Source organism: Lycium barbarum, chromosome 10 (assembly GCF_019175385.1).
Source record: "Lycium barbarum isolate Lr01 chromosome 10, ASM1917538v2, whole genome shotgun sequence".
NCBI lineage: Eukaryota > Viridiplantae > Streptophyta > Magnoliopsida > Solanales > Solanaceae > Lycium > Lycium barbarum.
The window spans coordinates 70754728-70770554 of NC_083346.1; the positions used below are offsets into that span (position 1 = coordinate 70754728).

Below are 15827 nucleotides of genomic sequence, written 5' to 3' on the forward strand. Positions count from 1 at the left end.
CCGAGATTGAATACCCCTCTAGCCCAAATGAAGATATGACACCGGAGAATGTTGTAAATATAGTGGGGGATGGTAGTCACAAGAAGAAAGCATGCAGGCCTGAGACACAGAATAATTCATGAGGTTAACATGGATTTTATTGTGGGGTTACCCCGTTCCCGAGACAAAGACATTGGCGAGAAAGTCGTTGTGAATGGTATTGATATGCATATGAACATAACCATGGATACGATATGCTAATAAGTACGATTACGAATACAGATATAGACAAATGTACAGGGATAGATGTGTATGAATGCGAATCACGCAAGAAAGATTATGTAACTTGTAGATACGTATGCGTTGCCAATGGAACCAAATGGGAAAGGTAAAATCAGGATGAGGGAGTCATGATGCTCGGGGTAAGTTGAAGGAGGATATATGGTAAACTGAGATAAAATGTCGAGTTGGGATTGTCGTGAGGGACAAATAGAATAATTGCTTGGAACATGACATAAGTACATGTTATACACTTACTACAGTAGCCCTGGGATATGACCACTTACGGAAGCAATAAGATCACGGGATGAAGAGGAGGTTTAGTCCCCGATGCATTAGATCCTATGAGATCGTATGCAATAGGCAAGGTAGCTTACAAATATGTTAGAACTTCCACTAGGATCATGTCAACCAAATGATGCTCAAAAGACAAGGAAGTTGATTTATGAAAAGGTACCCATCGCCACATTATACAGGTAAGTGCGAGGACTTCGAAATAAGGAGGTAGCTTAAGTCAAAGTTTGGTAGTAAAACAATGACCAGGAAGAAACAACTTGGAGAGCAGAAGAGAATATAGATAGCCAAATACCCGCACCTATTCAATCTCCAGGAGAAGTTCACGATGATACACCGAGATCTTAAGGTATGCATGCTTACTTTTGCTCTTTTGGTCGTGTCTGGCCATAGATATGTTGGTATTGTGTTGTAGCCCTGTGAGGCAATGATATTGTGGGTTGTTGTGACAGGGTGGTAGTGCCATGTTACAGGGGACACTCTGGTGAAATTTTTCTAGAATCCCCGAGTATTTTAGCATTCGAGGACGAATGTTTTAAAAGGGGGGAAGAATGTTACACCTTGAAAATTCTCCGTACGTGTACAGTGAATAGGTGAGCGAAGGACATAACATATGCGATGTTTTGGCAAGCAATAAGGGTGTAAATGGCCCTAATTAAGATTCTCAAAGACATCCGAGATGAGGAACAAAAGTTATTAAGGGAAAGCGAGTCGCATGTTGTATATCGGACAAGAATTTCGAGCAACGAGTTAACAAGGGCATAATGATGTCTTAAGTAATAACGTCCCTTAGATTGGTATTGAAGTGCTAAACAAGTATTAAGAAGGTTCTATAAGAATCGGAGAACAAACGAGTCGACGAGAACGAAAGTCGTTTAAGTTGGCCTTATACGGCCAAACATACGGTCCGTATAAATTATACTGGCCGTATGTTGGACCGTATAATTGGCCAAGACGAAGATAACATTCTGGACCAAATGTGCGGTCCAACATACGGTCAGTAAAAATTATACGGACCGTATGTTGGTCTGTATAAAGTCCCTCGACCAGATTTCAATTTTAAATATAAGGGCCTCTTTTCACTTTATTTTCATTTCATTCCCACTCTCCACTTCAAGAACCCTCTAGAGAATACACTAACATCCATCCATAAGAAAAATTCAAGGGGAATTGATGATCAACAACATAAAATCCATGGAGCAAAGCATATGAAACTCAAGTAGGATTCATTTTCTTCAAGAAAACCCTAAGGAGGCGAAGTGAAACTTTGGTGCAAGAGGAAGAATTTCATTCAAAGCTTGTTCCACCATCATATAAGTTATGTTTCATGATTTTACTATGTTTTTTAAGGTATTGGAAAACTAAGATGCTTGGATTGTAGAAAAACATGGAAAATGAGTTTTTAAAAGGATGAGTAGTGTCACAATTGAATGGAAGTTGGATGGAAATCATGAATGTTGATATGTTGTGATCATGAATACATTATAAATAACGTTTAGACCATGGGATAAGTGTGACGTATGAGGAGATGTGATGATAGGATAAAACCACTAAATGTGGAGAAATTGGAGGAAATTGGTGGATTTTGCTAAATGTATATAAACGATGATTGTTGGTTTCTATATTGCGATTATTGTTGTGAATGTTTGGGAGCTGAAGTAGAATATGGGAAACGTAGTAGAAACAAAGGAAATGCTGCCCAATTTTCCCCAAAAATAGAAGTCCGTTCTTATAATTGCTTAACTAACGACGGCATGAACTCTCTTGAAGGTATACACGAGTGCATCATAAGGGAAACGAACAAGCGATAAGAATGGTAAACGTTCAAGGTATGTCAAGGCTCGTCCCTTTCCTTCAAAGGCATGATTCCTATGATTATAATTCCATAAATGTTTTCATAGCCTCCGTATTTCCAAAAGTTAGATGTTCATGATTCCAAGGCATAACCCCTTTCCTAATAATTCATGAATGTTTCCAAAATGTTCGTATTTCCTAAACCAGAGGTTTATGACTCCGTAAGCTTTTATGACGGCAACGATGGATATGTTTTAAAATGACGACGATGATGTCAAGGGTGAGAATGATTTCATATGTAAAGGTTCCAAGTTTATGATTTCAATGATGATATAAGAATGTTGAACTACTTCTTGATGCCTTAATTCTTTTCATGGATGATGACTACATTTTCTTTAAGATTCCAAAATGTTACACCCTGAAAAATTTTGCGTTACCAAGACTGTCGACGACTTAGTATGAGCTCAAGGGAGAGCAAAGTTACACAAGTATTAGGGATGAAGATTATATTATCTGAGTATAAGAATGTATATATATGACATTTGGAGATCGTATGGGGTAAATCGGTTAACAAGTTACTTGATGATAGCCCTCGTAACCATAAGTTAAGGTGGGGCCCACATGTCGGAATTTTATAAAGGACATATGAAGGGATATATGAGTAGTACATGTGAAGTTGAGCAAGTCCAAAGAAGGACCCTTAAGCCAAATATGGACGTAAGCCCTCCAAAAGGATGATTTAAGGATACGTTTTCGGATGACCTGACTTGGAGGGGCCAAAACGCTATTATAAGTTTGAAATTTGGGAAAACCCCCAGAAATACAAGTTGTAGATAATTGAATTATCTTTCCAGCGGTAGGTCGTGGACCCTCACAGGATGTCGGGATCAAACGTTATGGCCATTTTAAGAGCAAGACCTCAAGCTGTCAAAAAGGGTTCCGCGGGCCCCACATAGAGAAGTCGGTGGAACCGACCCAAGGGGCTATAAATACCCCCATCAACCCGTTTTTTTCAGCATATTAACATACCAAACAGTTCTAGAAGTCTCTCAAAACTTCTCCCAAATATTGTAGTCCGATAAATCAAGAATTTAATGAGATTACGCCAAACTAGTCCGTGAAAGGTGATTGTTATCGCTTCTACTTAAGCTTGGTGGTGAAAAGAGTTGATGTGGCTGAGTTTCTTCAAGTATGAGGTATGTTTTTTCATCCTATCTCCTATATTAGGTTTATTTGAAGGCTTAGCGAGCCGGAAAAGTGAAAATAGTTATGGAGGAAAGGTCATAAAGTGTTGCGTTATAGTTGTTGTGTTCATGGGCCGTTTTGAACATGTTGTGGCCGTATGGATGGACTGATTTATGCGTAGGAAAATGGTATCTAACATTTTTGGTGTGTTGATGAGGTTATATTCCTTGATTGGGATGGAAGAAAGTGTATGTTGTTGTTGTATGATGAAGAACATCGTGTGGGATGTTTATGCAACATATTAGTATGAATAATAGTGTTGTTGATGTTGGTATTATTGTTGTTATTGATTGGTTGCTGAATTGTAATTTTGGGCTAGGCATATAAACAGGGGAAATGCTGCCGAAATTTTGACAGGTTATAAATGAATTCATTTGAAGGTTAAGACAAGTATATGTCGATGAATCTAACGATAGTGTCGATCTTCTTGAATGTAGACTAACAAGTTGGACGAATAAGCGTAGCTAGTAAGGCGCGGCACAGGTATGTTAAGGCTCGTCCCTTTCCTTCAAAGGCATGATCCCGATGTTATGATTTCATAATTGCTTCCATGTTCTCCTTGTTTTCCAAAGTTAGATGTTGACGATTTCAAGGCATGATTATTTTCCCGATAACCCGTCAATGTTTTCCAAATGCCCGTATTTTCCCAAAACAAAGGTTTATGGTATTGTAAGCTCTATGATGACTATGATAAGAATGATTTCATACTCGAAAGGTACTTGATATGATTATTGCTTTAATTTTCCAAAAATGGCTTCCGAAACGTTCGTAGAAGGTTCTGTACTTCAAACGCTCATAACTTTCTTATACTAAACTGGATTGACCCGAAACTTGTTTCTGAGCCTTCAGGTGTCGATCAATGTACGTAACCATCGAGTCTTGAAAATTTGTTCTATGCGCATATGTATATGATTTGGCGCCTTACGGGATTTGTGATCTTATTCTATGTTTTCTTAATGATATCCTTCGTTGATAGTCTCATCTTATAATAATTGTTCCTTCAAGGTGAGACAAAGTGGGATGATTATTCCATAATATAATCGGAGGTTACCGACCTTACGTCACTCCGATGGATATATGACTTTCTTTGGGCTCTCCTGCATGCTGCTATATGATATATGTATATGTATATGTATATGGGGAAGATGGGAAAAAAGGGCAGAGCGTTATATACGCGTAGCCACCTGATCAGTTGGTGTTACATGACATGATACCATCCCGGACGCGGGATATGTGGTTAAATGGATCGGAGCCGACGCCTCGGCAATATGATATGTACTATTTTCTATATATATGAAAAAGAAATGTTTTCAAATGGATCGGGCTGCACGTTCCGCAGCAATATATGTATATATGGATCGGGCTGCATGTTCCGCAGCACTAAGCATGCAGGGTATCCGCCTAAGCGGCACTCAGGTGTACAGGTCACTCTTTTACTTCATGATATGCTCTACATTTCCATTCTGTTATTATTTATATTTATATTCCTTAATGTGTTACTATACATGCCTTACATACTCAGTACATTGCTCGTACTGACCCCTCTTCTTCGGGGGCTGCGTTTCATGCCGCGCAGGTACACCCAGACGAGTAGAAGCTATCATAGAAGATGTTCCAGTGGAGTGGCAAGCTCCATTTGCTCTGGAGTGTAGCCGAGTCAGTGTACTATGCTTTGGTGTCTTGTTAGAAGTTAGAGACTTTGCAGACAGAGTTGTAGTTATTGGTTGTCAGTTCAGCCGATGTGTCATACGTGTTATGATATAAGTTTCATATAATTACAGATTTTGTTTGAATTGAGTACAAAAAAAAAAAAATCTGAAGGTTTTACTACGTTTTCATTTCTTATTAATGTAAGAGTCTAAGGAAATTAAGTACGTAATAATAGTCAGCGGGTTCGCTCGGCTCTGAGTATGGGGTCGGGTGCCCATCACACCCTAGTAAAGTCGGGGTGTGACACAAAAATATATGGATTGACTTCTTATAAGATCATGACCCTATTTTATGTTCCTCTTAACGTTATTGTTCATATCTGTATTCTTCATGGATAGTCCCACCTTATAATAATTGTTCCTTCAAGGTGAGACGTGACGATCATGATTAATCCATAATAAAATCGGAGGTTACCGACCTTACGTCACTTCGATAGAGCCATAGCTTTTCCTTGGGCTCTCATGCATGCTATGTATATTATATAAGTAAATGATATGTATATGTATACAGGGGATATGGGGAAAGGTGAGGCGCTATAGACGCATAGCCACTTGGTCAGCTGGCACATTATGATCTCATCCCGGATGCGGGATGCCCGGACACGGGATATATGGGTAATGGATCGAGCCGTACGTTCCACGACATTATATTGATACATGATGATATATGGATTGGGCTGCACGTTCCGCAGCAATACATGATATGATGTTTATGAGTATGCATGAATCCGCCTTAAGAGGCAAGCAGTTACTGGTTACCTTCTTGTATTCACTTTATCTTCTTATTCTCTTCTTTATTTCTTGATGAATGCCTTACATACTCAGTACAATGCTCGTAATGACATCCTTTTCTTTTTGGATGCTGTGCTCATGCCCACAGGTAGATAGGGAGACGGTGCAGATCCGTAGGAGCCATCTGCAGATTTAAAGGAGCACTCCACTATCCCGAAGGTGCTATTCGGTTGATCCTTTTGTGTATATTGGTATATGTCATCCAATAGAGGCTCGTAGATACTCGATATGGGCTATGTGGTTCCACGACGTGGATAGTATGTATGTGTATAAGTATATTGAAATATGTTCTTGTATTAGAGCATTATGTTCTGTAATGAAAATCAGATCCTTTTTAAGGTTAACAGGGAATCAATGAATGATTGTTAAATGGGTTAAGGAAATGATAGCACGAGCGGTGCTCGGTGGTTAGCCCCGGGTACCCGTCGCGGCCCCCAGCTGGGTCGTGACAAGAACGTTGTCCCGTGTATCCTTCCATACTAGTAGGAGTAGTATGAGCCTTGTAGTTTCTTATCTGTCAATCTATGTTAATATCTGCTCTCTGGTGCACTTCGACTATCTTATTAGTTTGCTGCAGTTACTGTTACTTTTCTTCATAATGAGGATCTTTCAGAAATTTCTTTACTTCTCAAGATAGAGATAAGATCCGCGAACACTCTACCCTACCAAAATGGCGATTACATTGTATATGTTGTTGTTGTTGAGTTTTGAAATAAATGGGTTGGGAGGTGTGGGGTTAAAATATGGGTGTTTTTATATTTTGAAGAGGTTTAACAAAATTTTAATATTATATTTTGACCCTTGTTTAACTTAGAGCTCGTTTGGATTGGCTTATGACTTTTGACTTATAAGCCAAAAGTCATAAGTTCGAGATTAATTAAGAATTCTAACTTATGACTTTTGACTTATTTTTGTTATTTTGCTTTAAAAATATTTTTTTATCTTACCCAAATACTTTAATAGTGGTTAAAATCTATTTAGACTTAACAGCATCTAAAATAAGCTAAATCCAAATGGGCTCTTAATAAAAAATTTAAGTGGTTTTTGACCCTCCAACTCAAACTTGTCAGCTTTTCTGATTTCTAACACTTTACTTTAGTTCATTTTTCTGTGAACACTATTTGAGTTGATTTTTTTTTTGAGCAAGTCCTCGGATGCTCTTACATCTGCGATCTCTTTCGGAAACGATCTCTGTAGTCGACTTGTAGTAAGTTCCCTTCTCCTCTTTCTCTCTCGACTACAAAGAAAAACCCTAACCCTCCTACCTTCTCTCATTTTTATTGAAATCGCAATGCTTTATTTTCTGTATTTCACTTCATTAAAGTAGGGCTCCCACAAACCAATAAATTCTGACGAGAAAAAGGCCAAAAGGAGATGCAATTTTTATCATTCTAATTTTCTATTTCAATTTCTCACCTCTAAAATTTAACCCTTGTAATTTTCTGAACAACAGACTTCAATTTCTAAGCTCTCAATTATAACCATTTAACATTAACTAAGTTAAAATTTAAACTAGTCTTTCCACGCTGATCCTCGTGCAAAGGTAATAGGTTTCAAGTACTTGATAATTTGACTACCATAATTATGTAATTATTTAACTCTAGATTGTTTGTCGAGCCGTGGAAACAGCCTCTTGCATAAATGCAGGGTAAGGCTGCGAACAGTAGACCCCTGTGGTCTGACCCTTCGCGGATCCCCGCATAGTGGGAGCTTAGTGCACCGGGCTGCCCTTTTTTTATTGTTTGTCATTAGTCTTTCTTTTGTGGTGCAGGTGGTAAAATGATGAAGATTGATCTTAGTAGACTTGAATCGACTGCCCCATTCAGGGGTGAGTCTTCTGAGCTATATGATGGCATCCCAACTTCTCCATCATTCCACATTCCTAATGCTACTAATGTGAGTTTTATTGTTTATTCTTGTACAATTATATTCAGTTGATTTAAGTGCCGACTTCATATTCGTTAGTGTGGTTTTTCAGTTTGATGGGTTTCAGAAAGAAGCAATCCAAATGGTGAAGCCTGCAAAGGGCACAACCACTCTTGCTTTCATTTTCAAAGGAGGTGTTATGGTCGCTGCTGATTCTCGCGCTAGCATGGGAGGATATATCTGTCAGTTCTTCACTTTTAGAATATCCACAATATTCATCTTCACTTTTAAAATAATGTCAAAAAAATTGTTGATTGCTCATTTGTTGGCTATTTCTTGTAATTTGCTGGCTAGAAGAGTTATTAAGGTGCCATATGACTTAATATAATCATTGTAGGGAGTAGAATGTTCATATAAGACCTGTATTGGCAATTGAGAATTTGAGATCCCACGAGCAAGTGAAATAGCATTTACCCGGTATTGGTGTCTAAAGTATCAAAAAAAAAAAAAAAAAAGTGGAAGTTCCCCTAGGTTGCGGTAACTTCTCTTCAAGTTTTTTCATTTGCTTATGTTTGAGGACACCCTCCCTGTATAGGACTGTTTTCATTATCACTAAACTAATTGGTCTTGTTATAGACATTAGAACCAAAACCGTCCCCAAGGCTTAGTTCATGTGGCAAAGGTTGAGAGACTTGTGATTTACGTCACAGGTTCGAGCCCTGCGCCATGTGAACTAAGCATGGTATTTAAGTAGAGAAGGGTAGGGAAGGACCCACTTACCCCGAGTTTCGAATGCTGCGGTTGTCCTAAAAGTTTGGCCCTAGACAATTTCTCCCTCATCAGAAGAAAAAACAAAAGCACCATAGCCAATGGTGTATGGATAAACAGATAGGTAATGGCTACCTAGAAAGTACTGACCTCTCATATATAGTTATTTGATGGACTATTCAGAAGACATGGTAAGGATTTACATTGTGATCATCAGTAAATACAGGTTAACACGTGAGTAGAAGCTTCTATTTTCTCTTACTCTCTGAATATGTAATACATTGATTCTATATGTGTCAATTAGAAGAATGTCAATTCCAATTTTCAGGTTGTTAGATTTCTATTTTTGTAGGGAGGAAACAAGTAATCTTGAATATTGTTTTGGTGTTTGTTTTTTCAAATCAGAAGTTAGTTTGATTTGGCCATTTGCGAAAATCATAATCTTTCTTCTTGCAGCATCTCAGTCAGTGAAGAAAATCATTGAAATAAATCCATATATGCTTGGAACAATGGCCGGGGGTGCTGCTGACTGCCAATTCTGGCATAGAAACCTAGGAATCAAGGTTGTTATTATGTATTATGTTTTCTTTACTGGCTTTCTGCATTTTTCAACGGCGAAGAGTGTCCTATAGATCACTTTTAGGCTTCCTACAATCATGTATATTGCGGTTCTGTTAGCGTTTTTAGGTATCTGTGCTAGCCTTTGAATACTCTGGAATCTTCTTTATTTGCATGTTTGGTTCGAGATTTCATAGTTTCCATATTCTAGAAATTTCTGAAAATTGGATGCACAGATTTCTGTAGAATGACCATGCCTAACCATCACTACAGTGAAATTGTATGTAACTAGAATAAATAATAAATAAAACAAACTACCAAGTACTTGGTGGTGTTGACTGGGACAAAGTTCATAACCAGAAAAATACTAATTTCCATTCCTGTTGCCATAGTGGTTCTGAAAGATCACCATGGACTTTACCAAAAGTGTCAGCCAATCTGTAGAAAGATCTTTGATTGTTAAGATTCAATGACTGTTCTTTTTTTGATTGTTAAGATTCAATGACTTTTCTTGATTGTGTAAGGAAGGAAAACTGGAAAGTAGCATGAACACGACATTTAGATGCCGTTTTGTTTAGAGACAGGTTATGTAGGGAATTGTAATATAGGGATTAAGGAATAGTAATACAAGGATTATATAATGCTTGGATTGTTTCTTGTTGATTGTTTAGCATTATATTACATATTAATATACAATGTATAATTTAAAATATTTGTTTATTTTCCAAACAAAAATAAGACTTTTCGTACTATTATGAGGTTAGTTTTGTCGTTTTAGCGTTTTTGGTCTATGTATAATTAAAACCCGAATTCTTATTCCAGATTCTATCCCACATAAGTAATACCTAGTTTCCCACATAACTTATACAAATTACTTCTGAGGAAACAAAGAGGAGCAACCAAATGGTTGTCTTAATTAATGTTGAATAAACTGATGTTGATTCGTAGTGGAGATTATATCTCGTAAAACCTCAACCGATCGACCCCTTATGGCATTGATGTCAAAAAAGAAAGGAGCAATAGAGATAAAAGACTGTAGACCTATTAGCGTACTCGGCAGTGTATACAATATACTTGCAAAAGTTGTATGAGAAATGGAAGACAGTTATTGATAAGTTTGTATCAAAAGCCTAAAGACTTTTGTGGATGGTAGGCATATTATTGATGCTGAGTAGGTGGCTAACGAGTGTCTGAATTCCAGAATGAGATTTGAAAACCTTGGTGTAGTCTGCAAATTTGACCTTGAGAAAGTCTACCTCCATGTAAATTGGTCCGTCCTGTCAAATTTATCAGTGAACTTGGACTTTGAGAAAAGTGGACGAAGTAGATAAAATCATATGTATCTAATGTCAACGTGTCAATACTCATAAATGGAAGTCCAATAGGCTACTTGCCCTAGGGGTTAGCTCAATTCGCAAAGGTTGAGGGACTTGTTTCTTAGGTCACAATTCGAGCCCTGTGCCAAGCGAACTAACCCTGGTATGTATGTGGAGAAGGATGCCATCATCCCGAGTTTCAAAGGCTGCGGTTGACCCAAAGGGTCGGCTCCAGATGGATTTCTTTGTCACTGGAAAAAAAAAGAAGATAAGGGGGCCTACCATCTCCCTTATTTCTTTTAATTATTGAGCCTTTAGTTTAATTTTTAACATGAGAAGATGGATTAAGGGCTTTGGTAGAAAAGATGCTTATATATTAGGAGTGTCACATTTATTATTTGTTGACGACACTTAAGTTTTGTGTGCTGCGGAGAAAATACAACTAAAACACTTGAAGGTGGTGTTACCTGCTTTTGAGGCAGTGTGTCTGGGTTGCATATAAGCTTTTCAACAAGTAGCATATTTCTTGTTAATTGTGTGAGGTTCAGTCAATATCTTTCCAGAATAGGCTTCTAGGTGGAGCAGTTCCTTACTACCTACTTATCTTGGTTTGCCGGCAAAAGCTAGACATTCGACTTGTCAGGGAGTGGTTGAAAAATTGTAGTAGAACTAGCAAATTAATCTAATCTAGAGTTCATTTTACGACAAAATGCAGGTCAATTTCGTCTTACGTTTACTGAGACCTTATCCAGTTAGCAACTGGACTCTAATGTTGAAGATTAAGATACTGCATAGTTAAAACTTTTGTCCTTAGTAGCTTGACACATTGTGTCGTTTCATAAAATATGCATATGGAAACCTAGTAAAATGCTCTTCTCAAGCTAGTTTATAATTTGAGAAACTACAACTAACCTTAACCATTCTTCTCTTAATGTCCCATTTGTGTTAATATTTTCTAGCTTATCTCTTAATTCTTGGAAATTTTGCATATTCTTATGTTTGTAAATGGTATGTTTCTTAGTTTGGGGCTTCTGGAAGGAGGACTAGGATCTTTAGTCATAGAAAATGAGATGCAGGATGCAGCAGTTAAGTGCTTTGAGTTTTTTTGAGTTATCGCTGCAACTTTGGGTGCTTCGCTGTACTCTTGAGATGATTGCTGAATTTTATTTCATCAATCAAGTCTTCTTTTAGCCTTGCTTTTTCCATGTCACCACTTTTTGCCACATGCATGGGTCACTAATAGCTATTTCAAAGTAGGCTCCCTTGATCGGGATGACCAACTCAAATAAAGTTCTAGGGGTGTTAATTTTGTAATGGAAAACCATTGCATTTTTTTATTATTTTCCTACAGAAATTCTGCTGATCTATCCTCTTTCCTGATTCAGTGTCGTCTACATGAACTGGCTAACAAAAGGAGAATTTCTGTTACTGGAGCTTCAAAATTGCTGGCGAATATTTTATATTCTTACCGAGGAATGGGTTTGTCTGTTGGAACAATGATTGCTGGTTGGGATGAGAAGGTAGTAGAAGATGATCCTGTAAATTTTTGGCATGTTGCCTTGCCAAATGAGTTTCTTATAACATAAAATTTGATGGTGTAGGGTCCAGGACTGTATTACGTCGACAGTGAGGGAGGACGACTTAAAGGAAACAGATTCTCTGTTGGATCTGGTTCACCTTATGCTTATGGTGTTTTGGACAATGGGTATGTGCTTCCACATTTTCCTGTCATCTTTTCCATGTTTTTTCTTAGGCTCTACTGATAACTAGTACTCCGAGTATTTCGTTTTATGTGACACGATTTCCTTATTAGTCCGTTCCAGAAAGGATTAAACATTTCTATATTAGATAACAATTTAACTTTAAATTTCACATTTTACCCGTAATGAATTTTTTTTATAGCCATGCAAATGTATGGCATGTTTAAGACCACAAGTTACAAAGTCTTCCTTTCTTTCTAAACTCCATGCTGAGTCAAAGTATGCCACATAATTTGAAACCGGGTTTTTGGGGGTTTTGTGTGTGTGGTGGTGGGGGGGGGGGGGGGGGGGGGTAACTGTAGGTCTAGGTTGTGGAGTCCACATTATTATTGCGTTCACTTTCTGCCATTGGCTTCCATATGGCTTCGGCACCAAGTTGTTGACCCGAGCCATACTAAATCTGTCTTCTCCAAGAGAAGAACAAAGCTTTCTCCTTTATATACAGTGATGATGATATGGTGAAAATTGTTTCACTTCATGTACTAATAGCTAGTCTGAGAAGCCTTCATGTTACTCTTCTCAAATTTGTAGATGGGGATGTTTGATGTCATGCGACAGTTTCAACTGGTCATTGACTTCTTTTGTTATGCCCTACATTCTTTGGACTTATGAACTGCAGAAACTGCCACACTCTTGCATCTGAGTTTACATCCTTTCTCCTCTTGCTGTATCATTTGTCTAGGTACCACTTTGATTTATCTGTGGAAGAAGCTGCTGAGCTGGCCAGACGAGCTATTTATCACGCAACATTCCGTGATGGAGCTAGTGGTGGTGTTGCTAGTGGTATGTTTCTGATTTCCTCATCCATGAAAACAACTTAAAATATGAGAGATTTTATCCTCCTTGCTACTCTGTCGAAATATTTGTGTTTGTCCGTTTGGTTATTAATTATTATGGTTTTTTGTTTCCTTCAGTTTATCATGTTGGACCAGACGGATGGAAGAAGCTATCTGGTGATGATGTTGGAGAACTTCACTACAATTATCACCCTGTTGAACTCGATGCTGTGGAACAAGAAATGGCTGAAGTGCCTGTGGCCTAAGGGGAAAAAGGTCTATGAAATTGTTAGTTTTATTTCATGATGCATAAAAAGGGGATCAGATTTGTTTTAATCGCACAACATTAGTGATATGTTTTTTTTTCCATGAAACGCTCTCAATCTGGAAGTACTTCTCCTTGTATGCTCTCCTATTCTCCATTCAAGTTGTCTTCTAATTTGGAGAAAAAAACCATTTCAGTCTTCTAGCCAAATGGTTTTGTAACCTACTGTTCCACTGCCCTTTCATCCCGAATATACTTTGTCTAAAATTAGCGGTCGTAATTTGATTGTGTTCAGGTTGAAGATGTTATAATATTTTACTATTAAGAAATCCTAGTACATTCAGTTTTTCTGGGATAAAACTTTTCATCGTTTGGTACTAGCATTTTTATGTTAAGTGTGGTACGTTTTTTAGTCTTCAAAAATTATAGAAATACTTTTTTCCCCTCAAGTTGGTCAAATTGGAATTTTACTTTCGCGCGATTTAAATATCTGACCTGTTTTTATGAAACTTCAATAGCTTTATTAATGTATGAGGTCACGTCCTTTGGCAAAAGGTAGTCGGAAAGTCATCGGGACCCGATGCTTTATTCAAATTCTTATTCTTCAAAACTTCTTAGAACGTGATCTTTGCCCACATCTTCTTGTTTGTTACATTATTTGTTATAACTAAATATTAGGTTCACTAACAACTCTCAACTGAATCGTGACATAAAAGGAGATAGGCTATTGATAAAAAGGGGCTCGGCGTACCAGAACCAGGGCGACTAGGATGATGTAGTAGTGTGTGACCGTCTTATCTAAAAGTTTAAGTTGTTAGAGATAACACACTTTTATTTACTTAATTGTATTCTCAACATACCTCACGTGTGGGTCTGATTCGTTTTCATGGGTTAAGCACGTAAAATTCAATCTATTAGAAAAAACACATTTTGTTATGAGTATGCTTGTTCATTAAGTTACTTAGCCACCAAGAGTACATGACCCCTTAGTTGTCATCTTAAATGGCTTAGCTATTAAGCATATATTTTTCCTTATAAATAGTGGTCATATGTAGAATTGAAAAAAGAGGAATACAATCTTATATCTCTCTACATATTTCTTCCGTGTATTTACTTTATAGTTTTTATTTTATAACACGTTATCAGCACGAGGCTCTATTATCTCGAGCAAATACTTTAAAAGCCTCGAAGGTATTGATTTCTTTTTTTCCTTTACTAATAACAAATCTTTCTAAACGTGAATTTGTAGCCTTAGATATATCCGGCAATAGCTATATGTCTTGGATTCTTGATGCCGAGATTCACCTTAATGCGATGGGTCTGGCAGACACCATCAAAGATAAAAATGAGACATCAAACCAAGACCGTGCCAAGGTAATGATATTCCTCCGCCATCATCTTGATGAGAATTTGAAAATGGAATATCTCACGGTTAAAGATCCTCTTACGATGTGGAATGATCTGAGAGATAGATATGATCACCTGAAGATGGTCATACTTCCACAAGCACGTTTTGATTGGCTCCCTTTAAGGCTACAAGATTTTAAATCTGTTAAGGCATATAATTCTGCAATGTTTAAAATTATTTCTCAGTTGAAATTATGTGGTGAAAATATCACTGATCATGATATGCTGGAGAAAACATTCTCCACTTTTCCTGCCTCGAGTATGCTCCTGCAGCAGCAATACCGAGAGATGAAGTTCAAGAAATATTCTGATCTAATCTCACATCTTCTAGTGGCTGAACAACATAATGAATTATTAATGAAAAATCATGAAAGCCAACCCACTGGTACTGCCCCATTCCCTGAAGTGAATGAGGCTAATTTTCGCCATTCTAGGCGTGAAAGAGGTCGTGGCCCCAGTCGTGGTCATGGTCGTGGTCGAGGAAGGAATTTTAATCATGATTCTCGTCTTGCACCAAATAATACCCTTCACCACCAGCAGTGTAAAAGGAAGGATGAAAAGCATGAAGCTGTGCAAAAGAAAAATTCAGAAAATAAATGCTTCCGATGTGGAGGAAAAGGGCACTGGTCACGTACCTGTCGTACGCCAAAGCACCTAGTTGAGCTGTATCAAGCCTCCCTCAAAAAGGCAGAAAAGGATGTCGAAGCAAATTTTATTTCTGAAGATAATGTTGAGCCTATGCATCTAGATGTGGCAGATTTCTTTGAACTCCCTGAAGGAAAAATAGATCATCTAGTCGGTGATGGATCTATAATAACTTAGATATTTCATACATGTCGTTTGTATTAGATAATGTGGTTATGTTTCCATAGTTATGTAAATAAAGTGTGTAATGCTTTGTTTAATAGTAATATATGTAATAAAGTGTGTGTAATACTTTGTCTAATCATAATATCTACTTCGATGTTTACTTTGTCTATTCTTTCGTTTTGAAGAATATATGGAAAATCCTCAAATAT

General features: G+C 37.6%; 1 protein-coding gene across 2 annotated transcripts; it reads left to right on the plus strand.

Moving 5' to 3' along the window:
* Positions 1-7141: 7141 nt before the first annotated feature.
* On the plus strand, positions 7142-13761 carry LOC132614326 (proteasome subunit beta type-5-like). Of its 2 annotated transcripts, none has more exons than XM_060328746.1 (8): positions 7142-7299; positions 7864-7988; positions 8071-8200; positions 9183-9289; positions 11986-12120; positions 12202-12305; positions 13043-13143; positions 13275-13761. In XM_060328746.1, exons 2-8 carry the CDS (start codon positions 7872-7874, stop codon positions 13400-13402), a joined length of 822 nt encoding a protein of 273 aa, XP_060184729.1. In that variant the 5' UTR covers positions 7142-7299; positions 7864-7871; the 3' UTR covers positions 13403-13761. The 2 variants fall into 2 exon arrangements, with proteins under 2 accessions (XP_060184729.1, XP_060184730.1); XM_060328747.1 differs by lacking the exon at positions 7142-7299 and adding an exon at positions 7407-7635.
* The last annotated feature ends 2066 nt before the right edge of the window (positions 13762-15827 follow it).

Bases quoted from the DNA above. Each gene is read 5' to 3' on its own strand.
- LOC132614326 (XM_060328746.1), top strand. From the start codon at position 7,872: ATGATGAAGATTGATCTTAGTAGACTTGAATCGACTGCCCCATTCAGG. The intron at 7,989-8,070 runs GTGAGTTTTATT...GTGGTTTTTCAG, and splicing joins ACATTCCTAATGCTACTAAT to TTTGATGGGTTTCAGAAAGA. The intron at 8,201-9,182 runs GTCAGTTCTTCA...TTCTTCTTGCAG, and splicing joins TAGCATGGGAGGATATATCT to CATCTCAGTCAGTGAAGAAA.